The sequence below is a fragment of the Anomaloglossus baeobatrachus genome, assembly GCF_048569485.1.
Source record: "Anomaloglossus baeobatrachus isolate aAnoBae1 chromosome 3 unlocalized genomic scaffold, aAnoBae1.hap1 SUPER_3_unloc_1, whole genome shotgun sequence".
NCBI classification, from domain to species: domain Eukaryota; kingdom Metazoa; phylum Chordata; class Amphibia; order Anura; family Aromobatidae; genus Anomaloglossus; species Anomaloglossus baeobatrachus.
In genome coordinates this window covers 1,343,911-1,365,863 of record NW_027441780.1, presented here as the reverse complement: position 1 = coordinate 1,365,863, position 21,953 = coordinate 1,343,911, and the positions used below count along the sequence as shown (strand labels likewise).

The window sequence follows — 21,953 nt, the reverse complement described above, 5'->3', positions numbered from 1 at the left end:
CAGTCATTCTCTGCCTGAGGCTGGAGTCACACTTGCGTATGATTGCGTCCAATTCTCATGCCTTAGATTAGGACGATTGTTTGTCACTTGTCATCCTTGTGCTGTCCCTGTACAATCTGTTTTTTTTTTTCTCAGCAGCTTTTAGTCATTTACAGGACCTTTTACAGGAGCATTAAGGCCTTGTGCACACGCTGCGGTTTTTGCTGCGGTTTTTGCTGCATGAATTGCTGCAGAAAATGTTCATAACCTTTCTGCAGTCATTTCCCAGTAAAACCTATGGTAAAAAAGATGTGCGCACACTGCGGTTTTTTCCCCTTCAGGTTCTTCTGCAGAATTTCTGCAGCAAAAATAATGTGCATGTCACTCCTTTTCCGCAGGTACCTGCAGTTTTTGCCATAGATAATGGTTAAAAACCGCAGGGAACAACCTGCAGAAAATTCACGGCAATGCCGCAACCAAACCGTGGTAAAACCGCATGCGGTTTTCAAGTGCGGTTTGCTGCGTTTTTTTCCCGCAGGTGCGGTAATCTTTCAGAAGTTGCGGAATTTGATTAAGAATATTCCATTTTCTAGTGCGCACAGGGCAGTGTTTTCTGCTACATGATAGAATTGTATCCATAAAAACGGATGTCACTAAGATGGTCCGTGTGACATTGTTTTTTTTCTTGCACCCACAGATTTGCATTGGCGAGTCTGGCGCGAGATATCTGTGCAATCGCAGCATTCTGTAATTTATTTATTTTTTTTCCTCAGTCCGATTGGAGCTGCCTCATTGATTAACTTTGTTTTGAGGCCAATGCGAGATTTTCTCATATTGCACTCGTGCGAGTCATACGCAAGTGTGACTCCAGCCTGAAGCCATGTTCTATGGCCACACGTTGTGATTTCAGATGTAGCAGAGCTGCAATCGTCGTGGGACCTTGTGTGGATTACGTTGGTCCTGGGTGTTTTGGGGGTTAATAAAGGGGTGATTTTTTTGTATTTTATTTCAGATAAAGGATTTTTTTGGTGTTTGTTTATTTTTTTTCACCTACATATTACTAATGAGGGGTCTCAAAAACACCTCCCCATTACTAATCCAGGCCTTAGTGGCAGCTCTGGGCTGCCATTAACCCCTGATTACCTTGATTGTCACCACACCAGGGCAATCGGGATGACCTGGGTAAAGTGGCAGGACTGGCGCATCTAATGGATCCAGCAATTCCAGGCGGCTACAGGCTATATTTAGGCCGAAGGGCCCCAATAACCATGAGTCTCCCCAGCCTGAAAACACCAGCTTCCAGCTGCGAGCTTTATCATGGCCGGGTATCAAAATGGGGGGGGTGCAAGCATATTTTTTTTAAATGATATAATTTTAAAAAAGCTGCATGTGGTTCTTCTTTTTTTTTTTTTTTTTTTTATTCACAGTCAATGTAGGGGTACGGCTGGGGGCTGCAGCCTGTAGCTGTGTACTTTATCTGTACTGGGTTTCATAATATGGGTTGATGCTACACTAATTTTTTTTTATTTATTTTTATATATTGCAGTCAGACACACTGTTACACAGGCTGGGGGCGCGTCTGACTGCAACCAATCAGAGACGTGGGGACTGGCAGTGGGCGGAGAAACAGTGAATGTGTATGACGTTAATGAGGTTATTGCCGCGCGGAAACACAGTTTAATGTGTCTGCTCCAATCCCACTATCCCTTCTACCACCATTTTATAGCACAGGACTCTGGTCCCCATAGACTTATATGGGGACCGCCATCCGGCCAGATATCCAGGATCAATTACGGACCTGAATCAGGTCAACAACAAACTTAGTCAGAGTATCGTACTGCAAGGATAGCTGTTGTGGAAAGTACAACCCTAATCTGGGTGCGCTACCAAACAAGATCTCATAGGGGCTCAACTTGTGGGCTCCGGTTGGGGTGTGTCTGATGCTGAACAATGCAAAGGGAAGACTCTCATGCCATGGCTTCCCTGTCTCCTGCGCTGCCTTAAGCATTTTTGCTTTCAGTGTCCCATTTAACCTCTCAACTTTCCCACTACTCTGAGGGTGATACGGGGTGTGTAGAGCCAATTCAGTACCCAAGGCCTGCCATATCTCTTTGGTCAAGTTAGCAGTAAAAGCAGGCCCCTAGTCACTTTCTATGGTCTCCGGGAGTCCATATCTGCACACTATCTCCGTGAGAAGTTTCTTCATCGTTGTTTTCGCGGATTGGTTCTTGACAGGAAACGCTTCTAGCCATCCGGAAAAGATATCTATCACCACCAAGACTTATTCAAATCCTCCTGAGTGAGGCATCTGGATGTGATCTATCTGTATGCGCTGGAAGGGGTACAAAGGCTTGGGTGTACACTTCTGAGGCGTCTTCTCCGTTTTCCCAGGGTTGCATCGGGTGCAGACCAGACATCCTTTCGTGTAGTTTGCTGCTGCAGTGGAAAATCCAGGTGCATGATAGTATTCTCTCACAAGATTGTGCATCTTCATCTTTGACTGATGTGTAATCCCATGGGCCCATCTGGCCACCATCGGGTAGAGAGCACGCGGAAGGCATGGTTTCCCTTTTTCCAGTATCAGATGTTTCTCATTCTGTACTGCTCCATCTAGGATCCATTTTTCTTTCTCTTCTTTCGAGGCCTGCCTCTGAAGAATACGGACCATGTCTTCCCAAGACTTTCCATCTTTCCCCTCTTCTTGTTCTTCAGGATTGGTTAGGGAGCACAACTTGGTCACTTCAGTGACGAGTGCTTGCAGTGCTGCTTCTTTGGCTGTTCTGTCAGCGAGGGCATTTCCCAGTGCTTCCTTTGAAGTTCCCCCAGTGTGGGCCTTGACCTTGATCACTGCGACTGTATCTGGCAATAGCAAAGACTCCATCAGTTCTTTAACGGCCTTGTGGTGGCGTACAGGTGTTCCATTTGTGGTGATGAAGTCTCTCGCCTTCCATATTGGTCCATAATCGTGAGCGATTCCCCATGCATAGCGGGATTCAGAGTAAATGTTCACCTTTTTTCCCGCCGCCATCTTGCAGACTTCAGTGAGAGCGCGTATCTCAGCTTCTTGAGCAGACAAGGATGCGGGTAGCGCCTGTGTCATCATCACAGCATCTTCTGTTACCACCGCTATACCCGTGCGAAACTGCCCCTCTTTATCTGCATATCTCGATCCATTCACAAAGAGGGTTAAGTCAGGGTCTTCTAAGGGTGTATCTTTCACGGTATCGAATCCAGAGATTTCCTGCCTCATGAGAGCAAGGCAATCACGCTGTGCTATGCCTGAGTCGACTACCTCTTCCACCAAGGTGTCAGAGGTGGGACACTCCCCCCCCCCCCCCCCAATGGGAGAGGGAGGAGAGTAGTAGGGTTAAGGACCGCACACCGGGAGATGGTGACGTTGTCAGGAAGCAGTAGGGAGCACTGTAGCCGCAAGTGACGAGCGGAAGAGAGATGTTTCGGCTGAGTCTGTGCCGGGATGGCAGTAATGTCATGCAGAGTCTTGATGTTCAACTGGTGACCTAAAACGATGTCAGAGGTCTTGTCCAACAGTAGGTGGGTTGCAAACACAGCTCTCATGCAGGATGGTGCTCCTCGGGCGACAGGATCCAGTCTGGCTGAGTAGTATCCAATGGGCCGCTGTCTTCCTCCATGGGAATGGGTCAAAACCCCAGTTGCATGTCCTGCTTTCTCCATGACGAACAGGCAGAATGGTTTTTGATAGTCCGGCAAACCCAGGGCTGGAGAGGAAGATATGATATTTTTCACCTTGTAGAATGCATCTATAGCCTCCTTTGTTAAACTGAATGGCTGATTCTTCAAGCATTCATATAAAGGCTCCATCATCAGAGAGGCATCCATTATCCACGGTCGACAATATGACGTCATCCCTAGGTAGGATTGCAGTTGAGTGTGATTTTGGGGAAGTGGTATTTGCTCAACGGCTGACTTCCTGTCTGCCGTTAGATGCTTAGCTTGATGCGAGATGCAGTGTCCCAAGAACACGACTTTTTCCTGGCAGATCTGGAGTTTGTTTTTGGAAGCTTTACATCCATTCAGTGCAAGGAATTGTAGTAGTGAGATTGAGTTTTCTTGGGCTTCCTCCAGGGAATCACAGCAGAGGAGAAGATCATCGACATATTGAAGCAGGACTACATTGGGGTGAGTGATCCTCCATGGTTCTAATACATCAGTCATTGCTTGGCTGAACATGGATGGGCTGTTCTGGGCCCCTTGGGGCATCACTGTCCATGTATACTGCTGGCCCTCATGGGTAAAAGCAAAAAGATGTTGACAATCTGCTCTTAATGGGACACTGAAGAAAGCATTAGCTAGATCCACTACGGTGAAAGAGGAGGCAGTAGATGGGATGCATGCCAGCAGAGTATGTGGGTTAGGCACTCTTGGCGTGTCCAGTACTGTGGCTTCATTAACTGCTCGCAAGTCTTGGACCATTCTGTAGGTGGCTGGTTCTCCCTTTCTTGTTTTCTTTTTTACTGGAAACAACAGTGTGTTGCAGGGAGATTTGTTGGTATGATTGTTCCATTCTTGAGATAGCATTCTAACTGATGAGAGATAGCAGCAGACTGTTGAATTGAGACTGGGTATTGTGACTTGCGGGGGAGTAAGGCTCCTGGTTTAAGCTTCACCTCCACTGGCTGGACTGGCAGTCTTCCAACATCTTCTGGACCTTGTGACCAGAGTATATCAGGGACCTGTGATAGCCAGGTGTCAGAGGTAGGCTTCACATCTTCAGATACACAGAAAAGACCGAACACTTGCGACACTTCATCCTGATCCAGGGGGGTAGTTAAAGGGAAGGTATCGCGTTTTTTTATTTTTGTATTAAAAATAGTGATTATGAAATCAAGTATTTCTAATACAAAATGAAAATCGCAGCTTATTTAGTTTTTATGTAATTCTTATTTTACTGGAGGCACTGGGGGCTGCCATGCTGGATTTGCCTTGTGTGTAACGACAGTAACTCCTTCCTTTTATGGCAGCCCCTGTGCATAGACTCTGATAGTCGGGCTCCGACCCCATGCCATACGTTACAGTGGGTGTCTGCTGTGACGTGGACGCGCCCCCTGGGCTGTCCAGAACAGAATAGAGGGAGGAGACCAGCGCCATCATTGTGGAGCTCACAGCGTGTGCTGTTTGCTCCACTTTACCCCTGTCACCCGCCGAAATGTGTGAGTACGGGCCGCCTTCCTCCCCTCGTTACCGTCTCCAATGACACCCCCCTCCCTCCGTTCTCCCAAGTCCCCGCTCTGCCCGCTGCCGCAGCTCACCCGGCTCTGCCCGCCGCTGGTGTGTGTGTGTCACAAGGTCCCCATCAGGGGTGATTGTGAGTGTGTGTTGGCGCTTGCGATGCTGTGCCGTGAGCTTCCAGGACCTGCGAGAGGATCACATGGGAGGCATGTGATATCTCCGGATGTTGTGAGTGTGTGCGTGCGATTGTACAGGTATGTGCGATATCGTGAGTATGTGTGAGTGTATGCGATCGGATATGTGAAATGTCGGCCGGACGCAGGGGAGGATGGCATGCAGCACAGCTGCCTGGAGCGCCCACCGGAGGTCACAGGGAGGAATGATGTGAAAGGTGTGTGTGTGTGTGTGTGTGTGTGGCACAAGGTCCCCATCAGGGGTGATTGGTATGTGTGTGTGCACGTGCGTGCCACTGCATGTGAGTACCTGTGTGTGTACCGGTGATAATGTCTGCAGGGTTGTGTATCTAATCCTATCCTGTGTGATACTATCTGCAGGGCTGTGTATCTAATCCTCTCCTGTGTGATACTGTCTGCTGAGCTGTGTATCTAATCCTCTCCTGTGTGATACTGTCTGCTGAGCCATGTATCTAATCCTCTCCTGTGTGATACTGTCTGCTGAGCTGTGTATCTAATCCTATCCTGTGTGATACTGTCTGCTGAGCTGTGTATCTAATCCTATCCTCTGTGATACTGTTTGCAGAGCCGTGTATCTAATCCTGTCCTGGGTGATGCTGTCTGCTGAGCCGTGTATCTAATCCTCTCCTGTGTGATACTGTCTGCTGAGCTGTGTATCTAATCCTATCCTGTGTGATACTGTCTGCTGAGCTGTGTATCTAATCCTATCCTCTGTGATACTGTCTGCTGAGCCGTGTATCTAATCCTCTCCTGTGTGATACTGTCTGCTGAGCTGTGTATCTAATCCTTTCCTGTGTGATACTGTCTGCTGAGCCGTGTATCTAATCCTCTCCTGTGTGATACTCCTGCTGTCCTTGGTGACACTTTAGGCATTTCTGGTCACCATGAAAATAGCTGTGCACTGTGTCCTTACATGTCATTCTCTGTTATCTGTTGTAAACACTCAGATTAGGAGGGGGGAGGCGCCATCCCACACAGGAGAGCAGACTCCGCCCACTTTACGGCAGGCTGTAATCTGAGCTTTTTATACAGTGGAAATTCAGTAGGATTTCAGAAGCTGCTCCCCCTAGTGTTTTTATCAAGTGAAAATATCAAACTTTTTAATTTTTTTTTTATATTTTGCACAATTAAAAAAAAAAAATAATATTTAAACAAAACATTTAAACATTATTACTTTACATTTTTTTCAGTTATTATTATTTTTTTTTTTTTTTTGACGATACCTTCCCTTTAACCCCTTCAGCCCCCGGGCACTTTCCGTTTTTGCGTTTTTGTTTTTTGCTCCCCTTCTTCTGAGAGGCGTAACATTTTTATTTTTCCATCAATCTTGCCATATGAGGGCTTGTTTTTTGTGGGACGAGTTGTACTTTAAATGAAACCATAAGTTTTACCATATAGTGTACTGGAAAACGGCAAAAAAATTCCAAGTGCGGAAAAATTGCAAAAAAAGTGTGATCATACAATAGTTTTTGGGATATTTTATTCACTGTGTTCACTATATGGTAAAACTGAGGTATCTATGTGATGCCTCAGGTCGGTGTGAGTTTGTAGACACCAAACATGTATAGGTTTACTTGTATCTAAGGGGTTAAAAAAAATTCACAAGTTTGTCCAATAAAAGTGGCGCACGTTTTGCGCCATTTTCCAAAACACGTAGCGTTCTTATTTTTAAGGATCTATGGCTCAGTGATGGCTTATTTTTTGCGTCTCGAGCTGACGTTTATAATGGTACCATTTTTGCGCAGATGCTACGTTTTGATCGCCTGTTATTGCATTTTGCGTAAAACTTGCGGCGACCAAAAAACGTAATTTTGGCGTTTGGAATTTTTTTGTGACTACGCCGTTTACCAATCAGATTAATTGATTTTATATTTTGATAGATCGGGCATTTCTGAACGCGGCGATACCAAATATGTGTATATTTATTTATTTTTTAACCCTTTAATTTTCAATGGGGGGAAAGGGGGGTGATTTGAACTTTTAGGTTTTTTGTTTTTTTTTTTATTTTTTAAAACTTTTTTTTTTACTTTTTTTTTTTATTTTACTAGTCCCCCTAGGGGGCTATAGCGATCAGCAATCCGATTGCTGATCGCTATCTGCTGATCACAGCTATACCGCTGTAATCAGCAGATTCAGTCACTTTGGTTTACCCTCTGCTCTCGGCCGAGGGAAAATGAAAGTGAAACATCGTAGCAGCAGGCGTCATCACATGACCCTGTGCTACGATGGCAACCACCGATAGTCACGTGATAACACACGTGACTTCCGGTGGGGGCGGCGGTGAGTAACAAACATGGCCGCGCGCATTTAAATCTTGCTGCCAGACTTTGGCAGCAAGATTTAAGGGGTTAATGGCCGCGGGTGGAAGCGATTCCACCCGCGGCTAGTAGGCACACATGTCAGCTGTTGAAAACAGCTGATATGTGTGCCGATCCACGCCGCCTGCCCGCGGCAGGGGGCGGGGCTTAACGGGACACGATCCTGGACGGATAGATCCGTCCAAGGTCGTGAAGGGGTTAAAGAGAGAAGGCCCATACACAGACATGGGTACAATCCTTTGTCTCTGGTCTCCGAGAGCCCATACGCAAACAACTGCAGCTAGTAACCCCTGATTACAGAGTAAAAGACCAAGACACCCTCTTTCAGGTAGCGAGAGGTGTTGAGATGAATCTAGCAGTGTCCAAGTCCACACCACGTACAAATGTGTTACTCGCACAGTCACCTGGAGAGGATCAGGGACGTAAGAAGTCTGACATCATCTGCTATAGATGTAAAAAACCTGGGCATATCAAAAGACATTGTAGGAAATTCTCTCAGCACAAGGACCTACAGCAGCAATCACCAACTGATGTGCCTCCTCCACCTCCCCCTCCTCTCCAATAGGAGATTGGCAAGCTGGGTCCACCACCATCTTTTAACCTACTCTACAATCATACCCCCAAGCAAGCTAGCGGTCCTCCTCCTACCATACAGGTGGAAGTAGAAGGGAAATCTATTCCCTTTTTGGTGGATACCGGTGCAGCCAGAAGCGTCATTAGGTTTGCAGATTTACCTGACCCAGATTGTCTCACAGATGAAGTTGTCCCATGTGTGGGTATTGATGGAACCACCCGAAGTACTCCCATGACACGTCCTTTGAATCTCAGCCTGCAACCTACACACAGTATGCTTTCACAGCTCGTGGTATCCAATACATGTCTGGTGAATCTTTTAGGCACAGACCCAACAATGATGGTACCGTCTCCATAACACTGAGCCCGATGTGTGTGTGTGTGTGTGTGTGGGGTGCTGAGCCCGATGTGTGTGTGTGTGTGTGGGGTGCTGAGCCCGATGTGTGTGTGTGTGTGTGTGTGGGGTGCTGAGACCGATGTGTGTGTGTGTGTGTGTGTGGGGTGCTGAGACCGATGTGAGTGTGTGGGGTGCTGAGCCCGATGTGTGTGTGTGTGGGGTGCTGAGCCCGATGTGTGTGTGTGTGTGGGGTGCTGAGCCCGATGTGTGTGTGTGTGTGGGGTGCTGAGCCCGATGTGTGTGTGTGTGTGGGGTGCTGAGCCCGATGTGTGTGTGTGTGTGGGGTGCTGAGCCCGATGTGTGTGTGTGGGGTGCTGAGCTCGATGTGTGTGTGTGGGGTGCTGAGTCCGATGTGTGTGTGTGTGGGGTGCTGAGCCCGATGTGTGTGTGTGTGGGGTGCTGAGCCCGATGTGTGTGTGTGTGGGGTGCTGAGCCCGATGTGTGTGTGTGTGGGGTGCTGAGCCCGATGTGTGTGTGTGTGGGGTGCTGAGCCCGATGTGTGTGTGTGTGTGGGGTGCTGAGCCCGATGTGTGTGTGTGTGGGGTGCTGAGCCCGATGTGTGTGTGTGTGGGGTGCTGAGCCCGATGTGTGTGTGTGTGGGGTGCTGAGCCCGATGTGTGTGTGTGGGGTGCTGAGCCCGATGTGTGTGTGGGGGGTGCTGAGCCCGATGTGTGTGTGGGGGGTGCTGAGCCCGATGTGTGTGTGGGGGGTGCTGAGCCCGATGTGTGTGTGGGGGGTGCTGAGCCCGATGTGTGTGTGGGGGGTGCTGAGCCCGATGTGTGTGTGGGGGGGTGCTGAGCCCGATGTGTGTGTGTGTGGGGGGGTGCTGAGCCCGATGTGTGTGTGTGTGTGTGTGTGGGGGGGGGGGGGTTGCAGAGCCCGATGTGTGTGGGGGTGTGCAGAGTCCGATGCTTGTGTGTGTGTGGGGGGGGGGTGCAGAGCCCGGTGTGTGTGTGTGTGTGTGTGTGTGTGGCGGGGGGTGCAGAGCCCGATGTGTGTGTGTGTGTGTGTGTGTGGGGGGGGTGCAGAGCCCGATGTGTGTGTGTGTGTGTGTGGGGGGGCGTGCAGAGCCCGATGTGTGTGTGTGTGGGGGCGTGCAGAGCCCGATGTGTGTGTGTGTGGGGGGGTGCAGAGCCCAATGTGTGTGTGTGTGGGGGGGTGCAGAGCCCGATGTGTGTGTGTGGAGGGGTGCAGAGCCCGATGTGTGTGTGTGTGTGGGGGGGGTGCAGAGCCTGATGTGTGTGTGTGTGTGTGTGTGTGGGGGGGGGGGGGTGCAGAGCCCGATGTGTGTGTGTGGGGGGGGTGTGTCGCCCTGGACAAGCCAGGGGCCACAGGTAACAACACACCCCCACACCCCCAGCAGTTCACACAGACATCCCCAGTGAGACCTGGTTTCTTCCTCGGGCTCAGACGGACACACCAGGTGGGCGGAGTCAGGAGATGGAGACGCCCACCGAGGAGTTTAGCTGGCCTGAGGCAGGAAGCAGGCCCAGTCTAGTCCAGGCAGAGAACGAGAGAAGGTCTGCAGGGAGACAGAAGCAGACAGGGGCCTAGGTTGGAGCCTAAGGCCCCCGTGCAGAGAGTGAGGCAGACGGTAGTGGCCGTCTGCAGGGAGCCGACCAGACAGTTGGTGGAACCGCAGGTAGCCGGGGCTGGGCGTTGGCCCACCGGTACTGAAGCGGGGAGCCAGCTGGAAACCGGAGCACAGGAGGAGCGTGCACGGAGGTGAAAGGAAGGACTTACACTAACAACCTGGGGTCAGGGGAAAAACACCGCAGCCGTCTGGGGGACCCGTCCATCCAGCCGTGTGTTTTACCGAGAACTGTGTCATCGTCTCAGGCTGAGTGAGTACCCCCGTGCCGTACGGCACAGCGCTGCCCCCGCGACCCTGCACCTCGCCAGGCCCCATAGCCCGCCTGCATCATCCATCCCTACCCTCATCACCGGGCCCCGGGACAACCAACCCCCCTACCCACGGAGGGGAGACATAACAACCAAGCTGCTCCCTGTCACCGCTCCCGGGATCCCCATCTAGAGCAGCGGTGGTGTCACCATTATCACCACAACCGTGGGTGGCGTCACGGACAATAAATCCCCAATATCAATCCCCTTTTCACTCACGGGCGAGGAGCGCCGCTCGAGTCCCCGGGATCCGGCAAACCGGTCGAGCCACCACCGAGCAGCAGCTGCAGCAGCAAGCCAGACCCGAGCAGTGGGAGAGTGCAGCGTCCCCTCCTCCGCCCGCAACAGGTGCAGAGCCCGATGTGCGTGGGGGGGTGTGCAGAGCCCTGTGTGTGTGGGCATGCAGAGCCCTGTGTGTGTGGGCGTGCAGAGCCCGATATGGGGCTGTTATTTCCAATGCTAGAGTGATAACAGGTCAGTGCTGGCCTGAATACTGACAGCTAAGGCTATCTTCACACTTCCATTGTTTTGCATCCGTCACAATCAGTTGTGTGACTGATGCAATGGATGCGTTGCAGGTAGTGGCACAACTGATGTGACTGATTCTGCAAAACAACGATCCCTTTTTTTTTTTTTTTTTACTGTTTAACCAGCGGCCGGCAATTATGAATGATCAGCTGATCGCTCACAGAAGGCGGCTGCCGGGTGATCAGCTGATCGCTCACAGAAGGCGGCTGCCGGGTGATCAGCTGATCGCTCACAGAAGGCGGCTGCCAGGTGATCAGCTGATCGCTCACAGAAGGCGCCCGCCGGGTGATCAGCTGATCGCTCACAGTAGCCGCCCGCCGGGCGATCAGCTGATCGCTCACAGTAGCCGCCCGCCGGGCGATCAGCTGATCGCTCACAGTAGCCACCCGCCGGGCGATCAGCTGATCGCTCACAGTAGCCGCCCGCCGGGCGATCAGCTGATCGCTCACAGTAGCCGCCCGCCGGGCGATCAGCTGATCGCTCACAGTAGCCGCCCGCCGGGCGATCAGCTGATCGCTCACAGTAGCCGCCCGCCGGGCGATCAGCTGATCGCTCACAGTAGCCGCCCGCCGGGCGATCAGCTGATCGCTCACAGTAGCCGCCCACCGGGCGATCAGCTGATCGCTCACAGTAGTCGGCTGATGATTTCTTTGTACGCCTCTGTCCACCCTCTTAAAGGGGTTATCCGGCTTATTTTGCCTTTTTTTGTAATTACACTATTGGGCTACATTAGGGCAGGTAAGTAGACAGTAACTCCCTACCTGCCCTGCTGACAGCCCCTCTCCCCCGGCTCAGAGCGGTCATGTGACCACTGCTGCTGTGATTTTACTGCTTCCTGTGGATGTCAGGACAACAAGTGCAGGAGCTTATGTTCTGCCTTGTCGACGGGCATCACAGTCGACGTCATGTAGCCTCCTTGCTGGGCAGGTACAGTGCGTGGAGTCCCCGCCCCCTTTCCTCTGCATCCTCCCACACATTCCCCCGCACCCTCCCCACACTCCGTCCTCTCCCCTTCCACTGCGGTGGGGCCCGTGAGCTGGGGGGAAGGCACCTGGTGGTGGCTACCGTGCGGTCACCTCCAGCACCGGGCCCCCTGCTCAGGTTTGCACGTTCAAATGTATCGGCATCACAGATGTTAATACATTTGAAAGCACAGATGACAGGCAGCACCTCGCTGCTTCTCATCACTGTCCCGCTGTCTGCTCTGACAGTTCAGGACAGCGGTGACGTCACTACTGTGCTGGTATGTCCCGAGCACAGACAGTGGACGAACGAGGAGCAGCGGTAGGGACCGAGGAGAGGTAAGTGTGTGTTCCCTACACGGTGGGTGTGGGTATGCAGAGCACCATGTGGGGGGTGTGTGCAGAGCCAGATGTGTGGGGAGGGGTGCAGAGCCAGATGTGTAGGGGGGTGCAGAACCCTATGTCTTTGGGGGGTTGCAGAGCCCTATGTGTGTGGGGGGTTGCAGAGCCCTATGTGTGTGGGGGGTTGCAGAGCCCTATGTGTGTGGGGGGTTGCAGAGCCCTATGTGTGTGGGGGGTTGCAGAGCCCCGTATGTGTGGGGGGGGAGCCCGATATGTGTGGGGGGGTGTAGAGCCCGGTGTGTGGGGGTGTGTAGAGCCCGATATGTGTGGGGGGGTGTAGAGCCCGGTGTGTGGGGGGCTGCAGAGCCCTGTGTGTGTGTGTGTGTGTGTGGGGGGGGGTTGCAGAGCCCGATGTGAGTGTGGGGGGGTGCAGAGCCCGATGTGAGTGGGGGGGGTGCAGAGCCCGATGTGAGTGTGGGGGGGTGCAGAGCCCGATGTGTGTGTGTGTGGGGTGCAGAGCCCGATGTGTGTGTGTGTGGGGGGGGGTGAGGTGGTGCAGAGCCCGATGTGAGTGTGGGGGGGTGCAGAGCCCGATGTGAGTGTGGGGGGGGTGCAGAGCCCGATGTGAGTGTAGGGGGGGTGCAGAGCCCGATGTGAGTGTGGGGGGGTGCAGAGCCCGATGTGTGTGGTGGGGGGGTGCAGAGCCCGATGTGTGTGGTGGGGGGGTGCAGAGCCCGATGTGTGTGGTGGGGGGGGTGCAGAGCCCGATGTGTGTGGTGGGGTGGGTGCAGAGCCCGATATGGGGCTGTTATTTCCAATGCTAGAGTGATAACAGGTCAGTGCTGGCCTGATTACTGACAGCTAAGGCTATGTTCACACTTCCGTTGTTTTGCATCCGTCACAATCAGTTGTGTGACTGATGCAATGGATGCGTTGCAGATAGTGGCACAACTGATGTGACTGATTCTGCAAAACAACGATCCATTTGGTTTTTTTTTAGTTGTTTTTTTTTTGCTGTTTAACCAGCGGCCGGCTATTATGAATGATCAGCTGATCGCTCACAGAAGGCGGGTGATCAGCTGATCGCTCACAGTAGCCGGCAGCCGGGTGATCAGCTGATCGTTCGGCCGCCGAGAGAGACGTTGGTTTGAATAATTAAAGACAAAATTTGACCATGCGCAGTGAAATCAAAAGGATTCTGCTGCTCAAAAAAAACGTTAAATACTGCGTTCTTGCTGCCCGACGTTCCACGACTGATCAGTCGCACGGCAGATGCAACGCAATGGCATCAGTCACAATCCGCCGCTTATACAAGTCTATGGGAAACAACGGAATCCGCCAAACGGATTGCGTTGTTTATCAGCGGCAGAATGTGACGTATACTAAATAGCGGAAATGTGAACATAGCCTAATAAGTGTGCAGAGGGAGGGAAGAGGGCGGGGCTGGACAGTGAGGCCGGGCGGGGCCAGCTCTGACTGTGAGGTTCGGCATAGGAAGTTTTCATGTTTGGTTGAGCTGAAGGTAAATAACCTGTCTGCAGAGAATGAAGGGATAATTCAAGAGGAAAAAAAGATAGAAAAGAAAAAAAATGTAGGGGTGATTTAGGCTACATGCGCACGCTGCGTTTTTGTAGTGTTTTTGACGCGTTTTTTGGTGCAGTTTTGTTGGCAGAACTTTCGGACCTCTGACTTCCCAGCAAAGTCTATGAGAAGTCAGATTTGTAATGTGCACCTTGCAAGAAAGAATGAATATGCTGCATCTTTTTTTCACAAACTTTTGACAAAAAAAAACGCTGACAAATAAACTGCGTTTGTTTTTGTCAACATTTGTCACCCATTAAAATCAATGAGGGCATCAAAAAGGCAAGGAAAATGCATGCTATCAAATTGGTGCATTTTGCATGAGTTTTACGTGCGGTTTTGTCAACAGAAACGCAGCTCACCAATTTAGTTCCAGAATGACAAAATCAATGCTGGAGTGAATTTGACATGTCGGTGCCTGTGTTGGTTTCTCTGTCTCTCTTGCGCTCTCTCTCTTTCTCCCCAAGCAGTACATACTCACCGATCACGGCTGTCACACTGCTCCCCCGCCTCTCATCTTCTTCCGGACCCGCTCATTAGCCTCATACATTTTGACTCCTCCCCCTGTCTGTGATTGATTGGTTGCAGTCAGACGAGCCCCCATGCTGAGGGACAGCTGTCTGACTGCAACCAATCACAGCCGCGGTGGGCGTGTCTACATAGAGCGACTCTCTTCAGTGCTGTACTATCAGCGGAGGAGGACTCAAACTGTGACAGCAAACACCTGAGTGATGGCACCGCTGACACTCGGGTGGTTTTCTGTGACAGCTGGAGGACATCAGGCTTGAACCGCAGTGAACCTGTGATGTCATTGCTGCGACACCCGCCATACTGCTGGAGCTGTAGCTGTGACGTCAGGAATTCACCCTAGTTCATTCTGATCGCTGCGGCTCTGTCCACACTCACAGCTGGCAGCCATGCTGTATGACTGCTATCTGTGACAGGACAGGGATGTAGCAGAGCTGGAAGCCTCGTGGGACATCGTGTGGATTACTTTGGACCTCGAGGAGTGTTTTGGGGGTTAATAAAGTGGTGAAAGAAGGTGGCTTTTTTTATGTGATGTGGTGTGTCTCATAGACGCATAACATCACTAACCTAGGGCTTAGTGGCAGCTATGGTCTGACATTAACCCCTTATTAAATAAGAAATAACGTTTAGAACTCCATTCTATGTCTGAACTGGGTGCAAAAACCTAAAAAACATCACTATGGGGAAATAAGGTATGCACACCAGTGACTATGTAAGGGGAATACATGGAATAGCAGAAACTGCTGTGTGAATACTGACATGAAAAATTCAATAGCTATATGTAAGCATGAAATGTGAAAAATGGAACCTGCATTACTGCCATGAATATATGAATAAAGAGAAATTTAGCTACTGAATTGATCAATGCAATAGAGCCCCAACACTACGCCAAAGTATTTCTCTACGTTGGGGTCCCTAGCTTGTGTGTGTCCTCTCATGCAGTTAAAAAACTTACCGTGTATGGGAAGCTGAGACCCAGGCTATATATACAATGTGCATTGGCAATAGGTGTGTGTGGGGAGGGTTCCCAAACGAAAAACAACTAACAAATAAGAAATAACGTTTGGAACTCCATTCTATGTCTGAACTGGGTGCAAAAACCTAAAAAACATCACTATGGGGAAATAAGGTATGCACCCCAACGTAGAGAAATACTTTGGCGTAGTGTTGGGGCTCTATTGCATTGATCAATTCAGTAGCTAAATTTCTCTTTATTCATATATTCATGGCAGTAATGCAGGTTCCATTTTTCACACTTCATGCTTACATATAGCTATTGAATTTTTCATGTCAGTATTCACACAGCAGTTTCTGCTATTCCATGTATTCCCCTTACATAGTCACTGGTGTGCATACCTTATTTCCCCATATTAACCCCTTATTATCCCGATAGCTACCGCACCAGGGCAACGGGAAGAGCCGGGTCCAGCACCAGAATTTGCGCATCTTATGGATATGCCACTTCTAGGGCGGCTGTGGGCTGCTATTGTTAGGCTGGAAAGGGCCAAATAACGATGGCCCTTTCCACCCTAATATTATCAGCCTCCAGTTGTCTGCTGCACCTGGGCTGGTATTAGAAAAATGAGGAGATCTCACGTCATTTTTTTTTTAATCAAATAATAAAAAAACGTGTGGGATCCCCTCTATTTTTCATAACTAGCCAAGGTACAGCAGAGAGCTGAGGGTTGCAGCTGCTGCGGTTCCTGTACTGTATCTGAAAATTGGGGGGATCCCATGTTTGTTTGTTTTTTACCCCCCCCCAAAACAAAACAAAACAAACAAACAGCTAACCAAGCTGGCTATCCCTCTATCAAGCTATTCTATTATTTCTTTCTATGTATTCTTTCTGTTCTTTCTTATCTAATCTATATGTTCTTATTATCTATCCATCTAGCTATTCTTTCTATTTTTTACTATTTATCATGTATTCTAGCTATCTATCTATTATCCTTTCCTATCATATTTCGTTTCTCCTTCAAAAAAAACGCAATGACTAAAAACGCACTAAAAACGCACCTACATTACAAGCATTTTTGGGACATTTCCAGGCTCACTCTGACAAGGTGCAGTTTTGGTTGCAGTTTGTGTGCAGAAAAAAACTGCAGCGTGCGCATGTAGCCTTATATTACAATACAGCACAGAATAGCTTACAAAAAATGTTTGCACTTATGTCGGACAACTTTAAAGAAAAAAAAATTGAATAAAACTAATGTACCTCAAAAAGAAAGCTTTCAAAAATACAACATTGTTGACTAAAACAATTATAAAATGACAGAAAAATAAGCATTAGGGCGTCCAAATTGTGAAGACAATGAAGGAAATCCCAATGTCATAATGTACCACACTAAGTGGATCCTGCCACGTCTGCTTCTATCCCGCTGAACTGGGGCAGCACGGGGGATATAGGAGGTGTAGAGGCCATGCATGGATTGGTCTCAGGGGCCACACGGCTCTGGTAGCAGAAGCGTCCATCTAGAACCTTCCACATGACTTTTCCTTCTGTCCGTGACTTTTACATTATTTATTTTACAGCTTTGAAATTCAGGGAAAAGATATGCAGAACGCTGCAGACACAATCGAAAAAGGATAAATGGATGTGCGGTTTGATGAACAGAGCAGAGACCTTTCCACAGGTAACCCTCCTCAGTGAAGAGTCACCATTAAATAACAAAGAGAACAGTCACATTCCCAGCTGCAAGGAGAAAATGAAGTTACATTCTCCCTGCTGCTGCTCGTATACAGTCACCGATGCACTGCGGGAAACAGTAACAGTTACCGCTCACAGGCTGTCAGCCAAGGAACAAGAGGGTTGATTACTGTGCACTCACTATGTAGTGAGTGGTGACTGTTGCAGTCACCAGCACAGTAGGAGAGGCTGAAAGTGAGCAGCTGCTGGGAGACTGTAACTGCATTTTTTCCTTGCAGACACTGTGTCACAATCTCTCCGTTGTCTTGGGCGCAGTGAGTGACAATTTTGCCTCTCTATGGAATCAGGGCCGTGCCAAGCTGTTAGTTTATTGAGTTACAGCTCAACTGTCCAATCTGAAACTGGGAGGTGTTTGGTTTCTTCAGGGGTTCCCTGTTCTGAGTGATTGATCAGTTACTTAGCTGAGTAGTTAATCCCAAAACCAGGGTATCACGGAGGTGCCGGGGTAACTGGAGAAGAGACACCCCCCCCCTCCCCCCGAAACAGGGCCTCAGACTAGGGACTTTGTGCTGTCCCTTATCCCAGGGGTAGGCTTGATGGTATCCAAGTCTGGACTGCCAGCGTAACACTAACTCCTGTCCAAAACCCTGATCTAACACCCCCTCTCCCCCCCCACCGGGAGTGGAGATGCAAACCCCACAAAGGATCGCCACAAAGACCGGAATCACAGGAGCATAAACTGAAGGTATCATCTGCAGTAACAAGTAGTATCTCAAACCTTAAATAGGGAGAAGACAGCTGAATAGAAATAAGCCCCGTGAGTCTCAAGGAGCCACAAACCACTCCACAGGACTGGAAAACAGTGTAAAACACTCAGCTGAAGCTGAGCAACTAATTTCAGGTTGCCTGTGGAGAGTCCGTCGCCACCACGGCTCCCTGTGAATGTGGGACTTGGTTATCGTGCTCTGATCTATAGCTGACAGTCTTTGGACCTCCTCTGACTATTCATTTGCCCATATCCGCTATCCTCCTGATATTATGACCCCAGAGCTGACTACGCCTTTTTCTTTCCCCTTAGTTCACGGCATGCTCTCTTTGTATTTGACCCCAGAACATTTGATAACCCTGCCTCATGGCTTGTCCGTGCAGTGACTAGCGTCACACACTGTTCTAATAAACCAGATAGATATCATTTAAATGCCAGGTACTCAGATTACCACTATATCTGCAGGTAAATAGTGTTTTTGTAGCTGCCAGGTTTTCTTTAACCCCTTCTCGATATGTAACATATTATTACATCCTATTGCTTCTTGCGGGCTCGAAAGCTGAGTCTCCATTATTGTCAGCAGAAGATGCTTGAGTTATTCAGTGGAGGTAAGCTTCACCCACTGCTGTTAACTTTTCGATCTTTGACAGCAGCATTTGCAGCTCACAGCCTATGGGGTACAACGTTCCACATATCCAACGCCCCCAGCAACATTTATCATTGGGTGCATATGGGTCACCATAATAGCTGGGGGTCTGCTAAAGACCCTTTGCCCTATATAAGGGTACTCCTATGATCTCCACACCTCTAGATACATTCCTTCAGTGGTGTAGATTTCAAAATGAGATTATTTGTGGGGTGTTTCCACTGTTTAGGCACATCAAGGGCTTTACAAACGTGACATGGCATCCTCTATTTCAGCCAATTTTGTTCTCCAATAGTCAAATGGTGCTCCTTCCCTTCCAAGTCCTGGGGTATTGGCGTACACACGAGAAATTGCACAACAGAATTATATGGTCTATTTTCCTCATCTTACCCTTGGGAAAATGAAAATTTGTGGTTAAAGCAACACTTTTGTGGGAAAAATTTAAAATGTTTATTTTTTTCCTTCCACATTTTTTTTAATTTCTGTGATGCATTTAAAGTGTACTTTGGCATTGCATTACTGCTGTAGGAATATTACAAAAAAAGGGATAAATACATAGCTAATGTGAAAAATGAGTAAAAAGACATAGGCATTGCATTACTGCTTCAGAGATATTTGCAAAGAGAGATTCTTAGCTTATGTATTGGCCAATCCATGTGAGCCGGATAACCTCGAGAAGGTGATCTCATTATATTTGGAAGCTAACCTTAAATGCCTCTATGTGTGATTAAAAATCTGCATGTCTGGTTCCTGGCTAAATAAGATGGTGGACACACCCTTGCTATTGGGAAGAGTGCTTGGTCAGGTGCTTGTCAAGGTTATCGGGCTCACATGGATTGGTCAATACATAAACTAAGAATCTCACTTTGCAAATATCTCTAAAGCAGTAATGCAATGCCTATGTCATTTTAAGGGTACTTTACACACTGCGACATCGCTAGCGATCTCATTAGCGATGTGAAATTCTAGATCGCAAGTGCGATCTTTTGAGGTCGCACATAGGTCATTTTACGCATGTGCGATCTCGAAAGATCGCACTTGCGATCTCAAATTTCACATCGCTAACGAGATTGCTAGCGATGTCGCAGTGTGTTTCTCATTACCTATGTATTAATCCCTTTTTTCTAATAATTTCTACAGCAGTAATGCAATGCCAAAGTATCCTTATATTATTGAGTGCCACTGGATATGCTTTTGTAGATATGTTTTATTGAATGTCGTTTTGAGCACTTCGAAGGGTGCAGTTTTTAAAATGTCATTTTGGGTATTTTCTGTCACATAGGCCTTTTTAAAGTAGAACCTTGCTACACACTTTGAAATTTGTATGGATTTATGTGTGTCTATGTGTATGTTTTGAGGTTATATTATTAAAAGCTTATAACTTCAATTTTCTTTATGGCAGATGACGGTACCAGGAGTTCAACACAGAATGCTAAGGGAAGGGAAAGTCACAAAGGAGTGAAGTCATATTCATGTTCAGAATGTGGGAAATGTTTTGCTCAGAAATCAGATCTTGTTAAACATGCGAGAATTCACACAGGAGAGAAGCCATATTCATGTTCAGAATGTGGGAAATGTTTTGGTCTGAAATCACATCTTGTTAAACATGCGAGAATTCACACAGGAGTGAAGCCATATTCATGTTCAGAATGTGAGAAATGTTTTGCTTTGAAATCATATCTTGTTAAACATGCGAGAATTCACACAGGAGAGAAGCCATATTCATGTTCAGAATGTGAGAAATGTTTTGCACAGAAATCAGATCTTGTTAAACATGACAGAATTCACACAGGAGAGAAGTCATATTCATGTTCAGAATGTGGGAAATGTTTTGCACAGAAATCAGATCTTGTTAAACATGAGAGAATTCACACAGGAGAGAAGCCATATTCATGTTCAGAATGTGAGAAATGTTTTGCTGACCAATCATATCTTGTTAAACATGCGAGAATTCACACAGGAGTGAAGCCATATTCATGTTCAGAATGTGGGAAATGTTTTGTTCGGAAATCACATCTCATTATACATGAGAGAATTCACACAGGAGAGAAGTCATATTCATGTTCAGAATGTGGGAAATGTTTTGCACAGAAATCAGATCTTGTTAAACATGAGAGAATTCACACAGGAGAGAAGCCATATTCATGTTCAGAATGTGAGAAATGTTTTGCTGACCAATCATATCTTGTTAAACATGCGAGAATTCACACAGGAGAGAAGCCATATTCATGTTCAGAATGTGAGAAATGTTTTGCTCAGAAATCAGCTCTCATTACACATGAGAGATTTCACACAAGAGTGAAGCCATATTCATGTTCAGAATGTGAGAAATGTTTTGCTTTGAAATCATATCTTGTTAAACATGCGAGAATTCACACAGGAGAGAAGCCATATTCATGTTCAGAATGTGAGAAATGTTTTGCTCAGAAATCAGCTCTCATTACACATGAGAGATTTCACACAAGAGTGAAGCCATATTCATGTTCAGAATGTGAGAAATGTTTTGCTTTGAAATCAGATCTTGTTAAACATGAGAGAATTCACACAGGAGAGAAGCCATATTCATGTTCAGAATGTGGGAAATGTTTTGGTCTGAAATCACATCTTGTTAAACATGCAAGAATTCACACAGGAGTGAAGCCATATTCATGTTCAGAATGTGAGAAATGTTTTGCACAGAAATCAGATCTTGTTAAACATGAGAGAATTCACACAGGAGAGAAGCCATATTCATGTTCAGAATGTGGGAAATATTTTGTTCGGAAATCAAATCTTATTTCACATGAGAGAATTCACACAGGAGTGAAGCCATAGTCATGAATAGAATGTCTGTTTTAGTTAATATTAATAGACTTTTACTATCTGTTAATAAAGAGTTAATTTTGTCATTACAGTTTGTACTTTTTATAATGGATCATTTACAACTATTCATCTGTTAACACATTTTTTTTAATTTTTGCTGGCCAGAAATTTATTTGTTTTTTATAGCCAAGCTGTACACTTTATTCTTCCATTTGTATATTGCTTGAATGAGAGCAGAGTCCTTTTTGTTAAATCTACACTCCATTTTGTATTCATGTAAGAGCCTGTGCTGTGTTTCCCCTGGTGTAATGCAGCAGAGACCTTTGTTTACTTTACATAAGGGCTTGTATAGTTTCAGTTTCTTTAAGTGAAGTTCAGGAATGTGAAACTAAAAAGTTTATATAGTCTTATATAAATGAGTGACGATGATGTAATCTTTTATTTGTTTGAGACAAAGGGAGAGCTACTCCTGATACTTTATTGTCTCATAGGGGGGGTCTCCAATATATACATATGTACCGCCCCCGTTTCAGCAGCGGGGCTGCTCGGATCCGGATCCGCGGTGGATCAAGAGGTTTCT

At 47.8% G+C, this 21,953-nt stretch overlaps 1 protein-coding gene across 1 annotated transcript in view; it reads left to right on the top strand.

Annotated features, from left to right (window-relative positions):
* Positions 1-21,442, top strand: part of LOC142258709 (uncharacterized) — a 243,094-nt gene extending 221,652 nt beyond the window's left edge. Inside the window, 1 exon segment of the mRNA XM_075331327.1 lies at positions 20,052-21,442. Coding sequence (XP_075187442.1) covers positions 20,052-21,385 — 1,334 coding nt within the window. The 3' untranslated portion in view covers positions 21,386-21,442.
* The last annotated feature ends 511 nt before the right edge of the window (positions 21,443-21,953 follow it).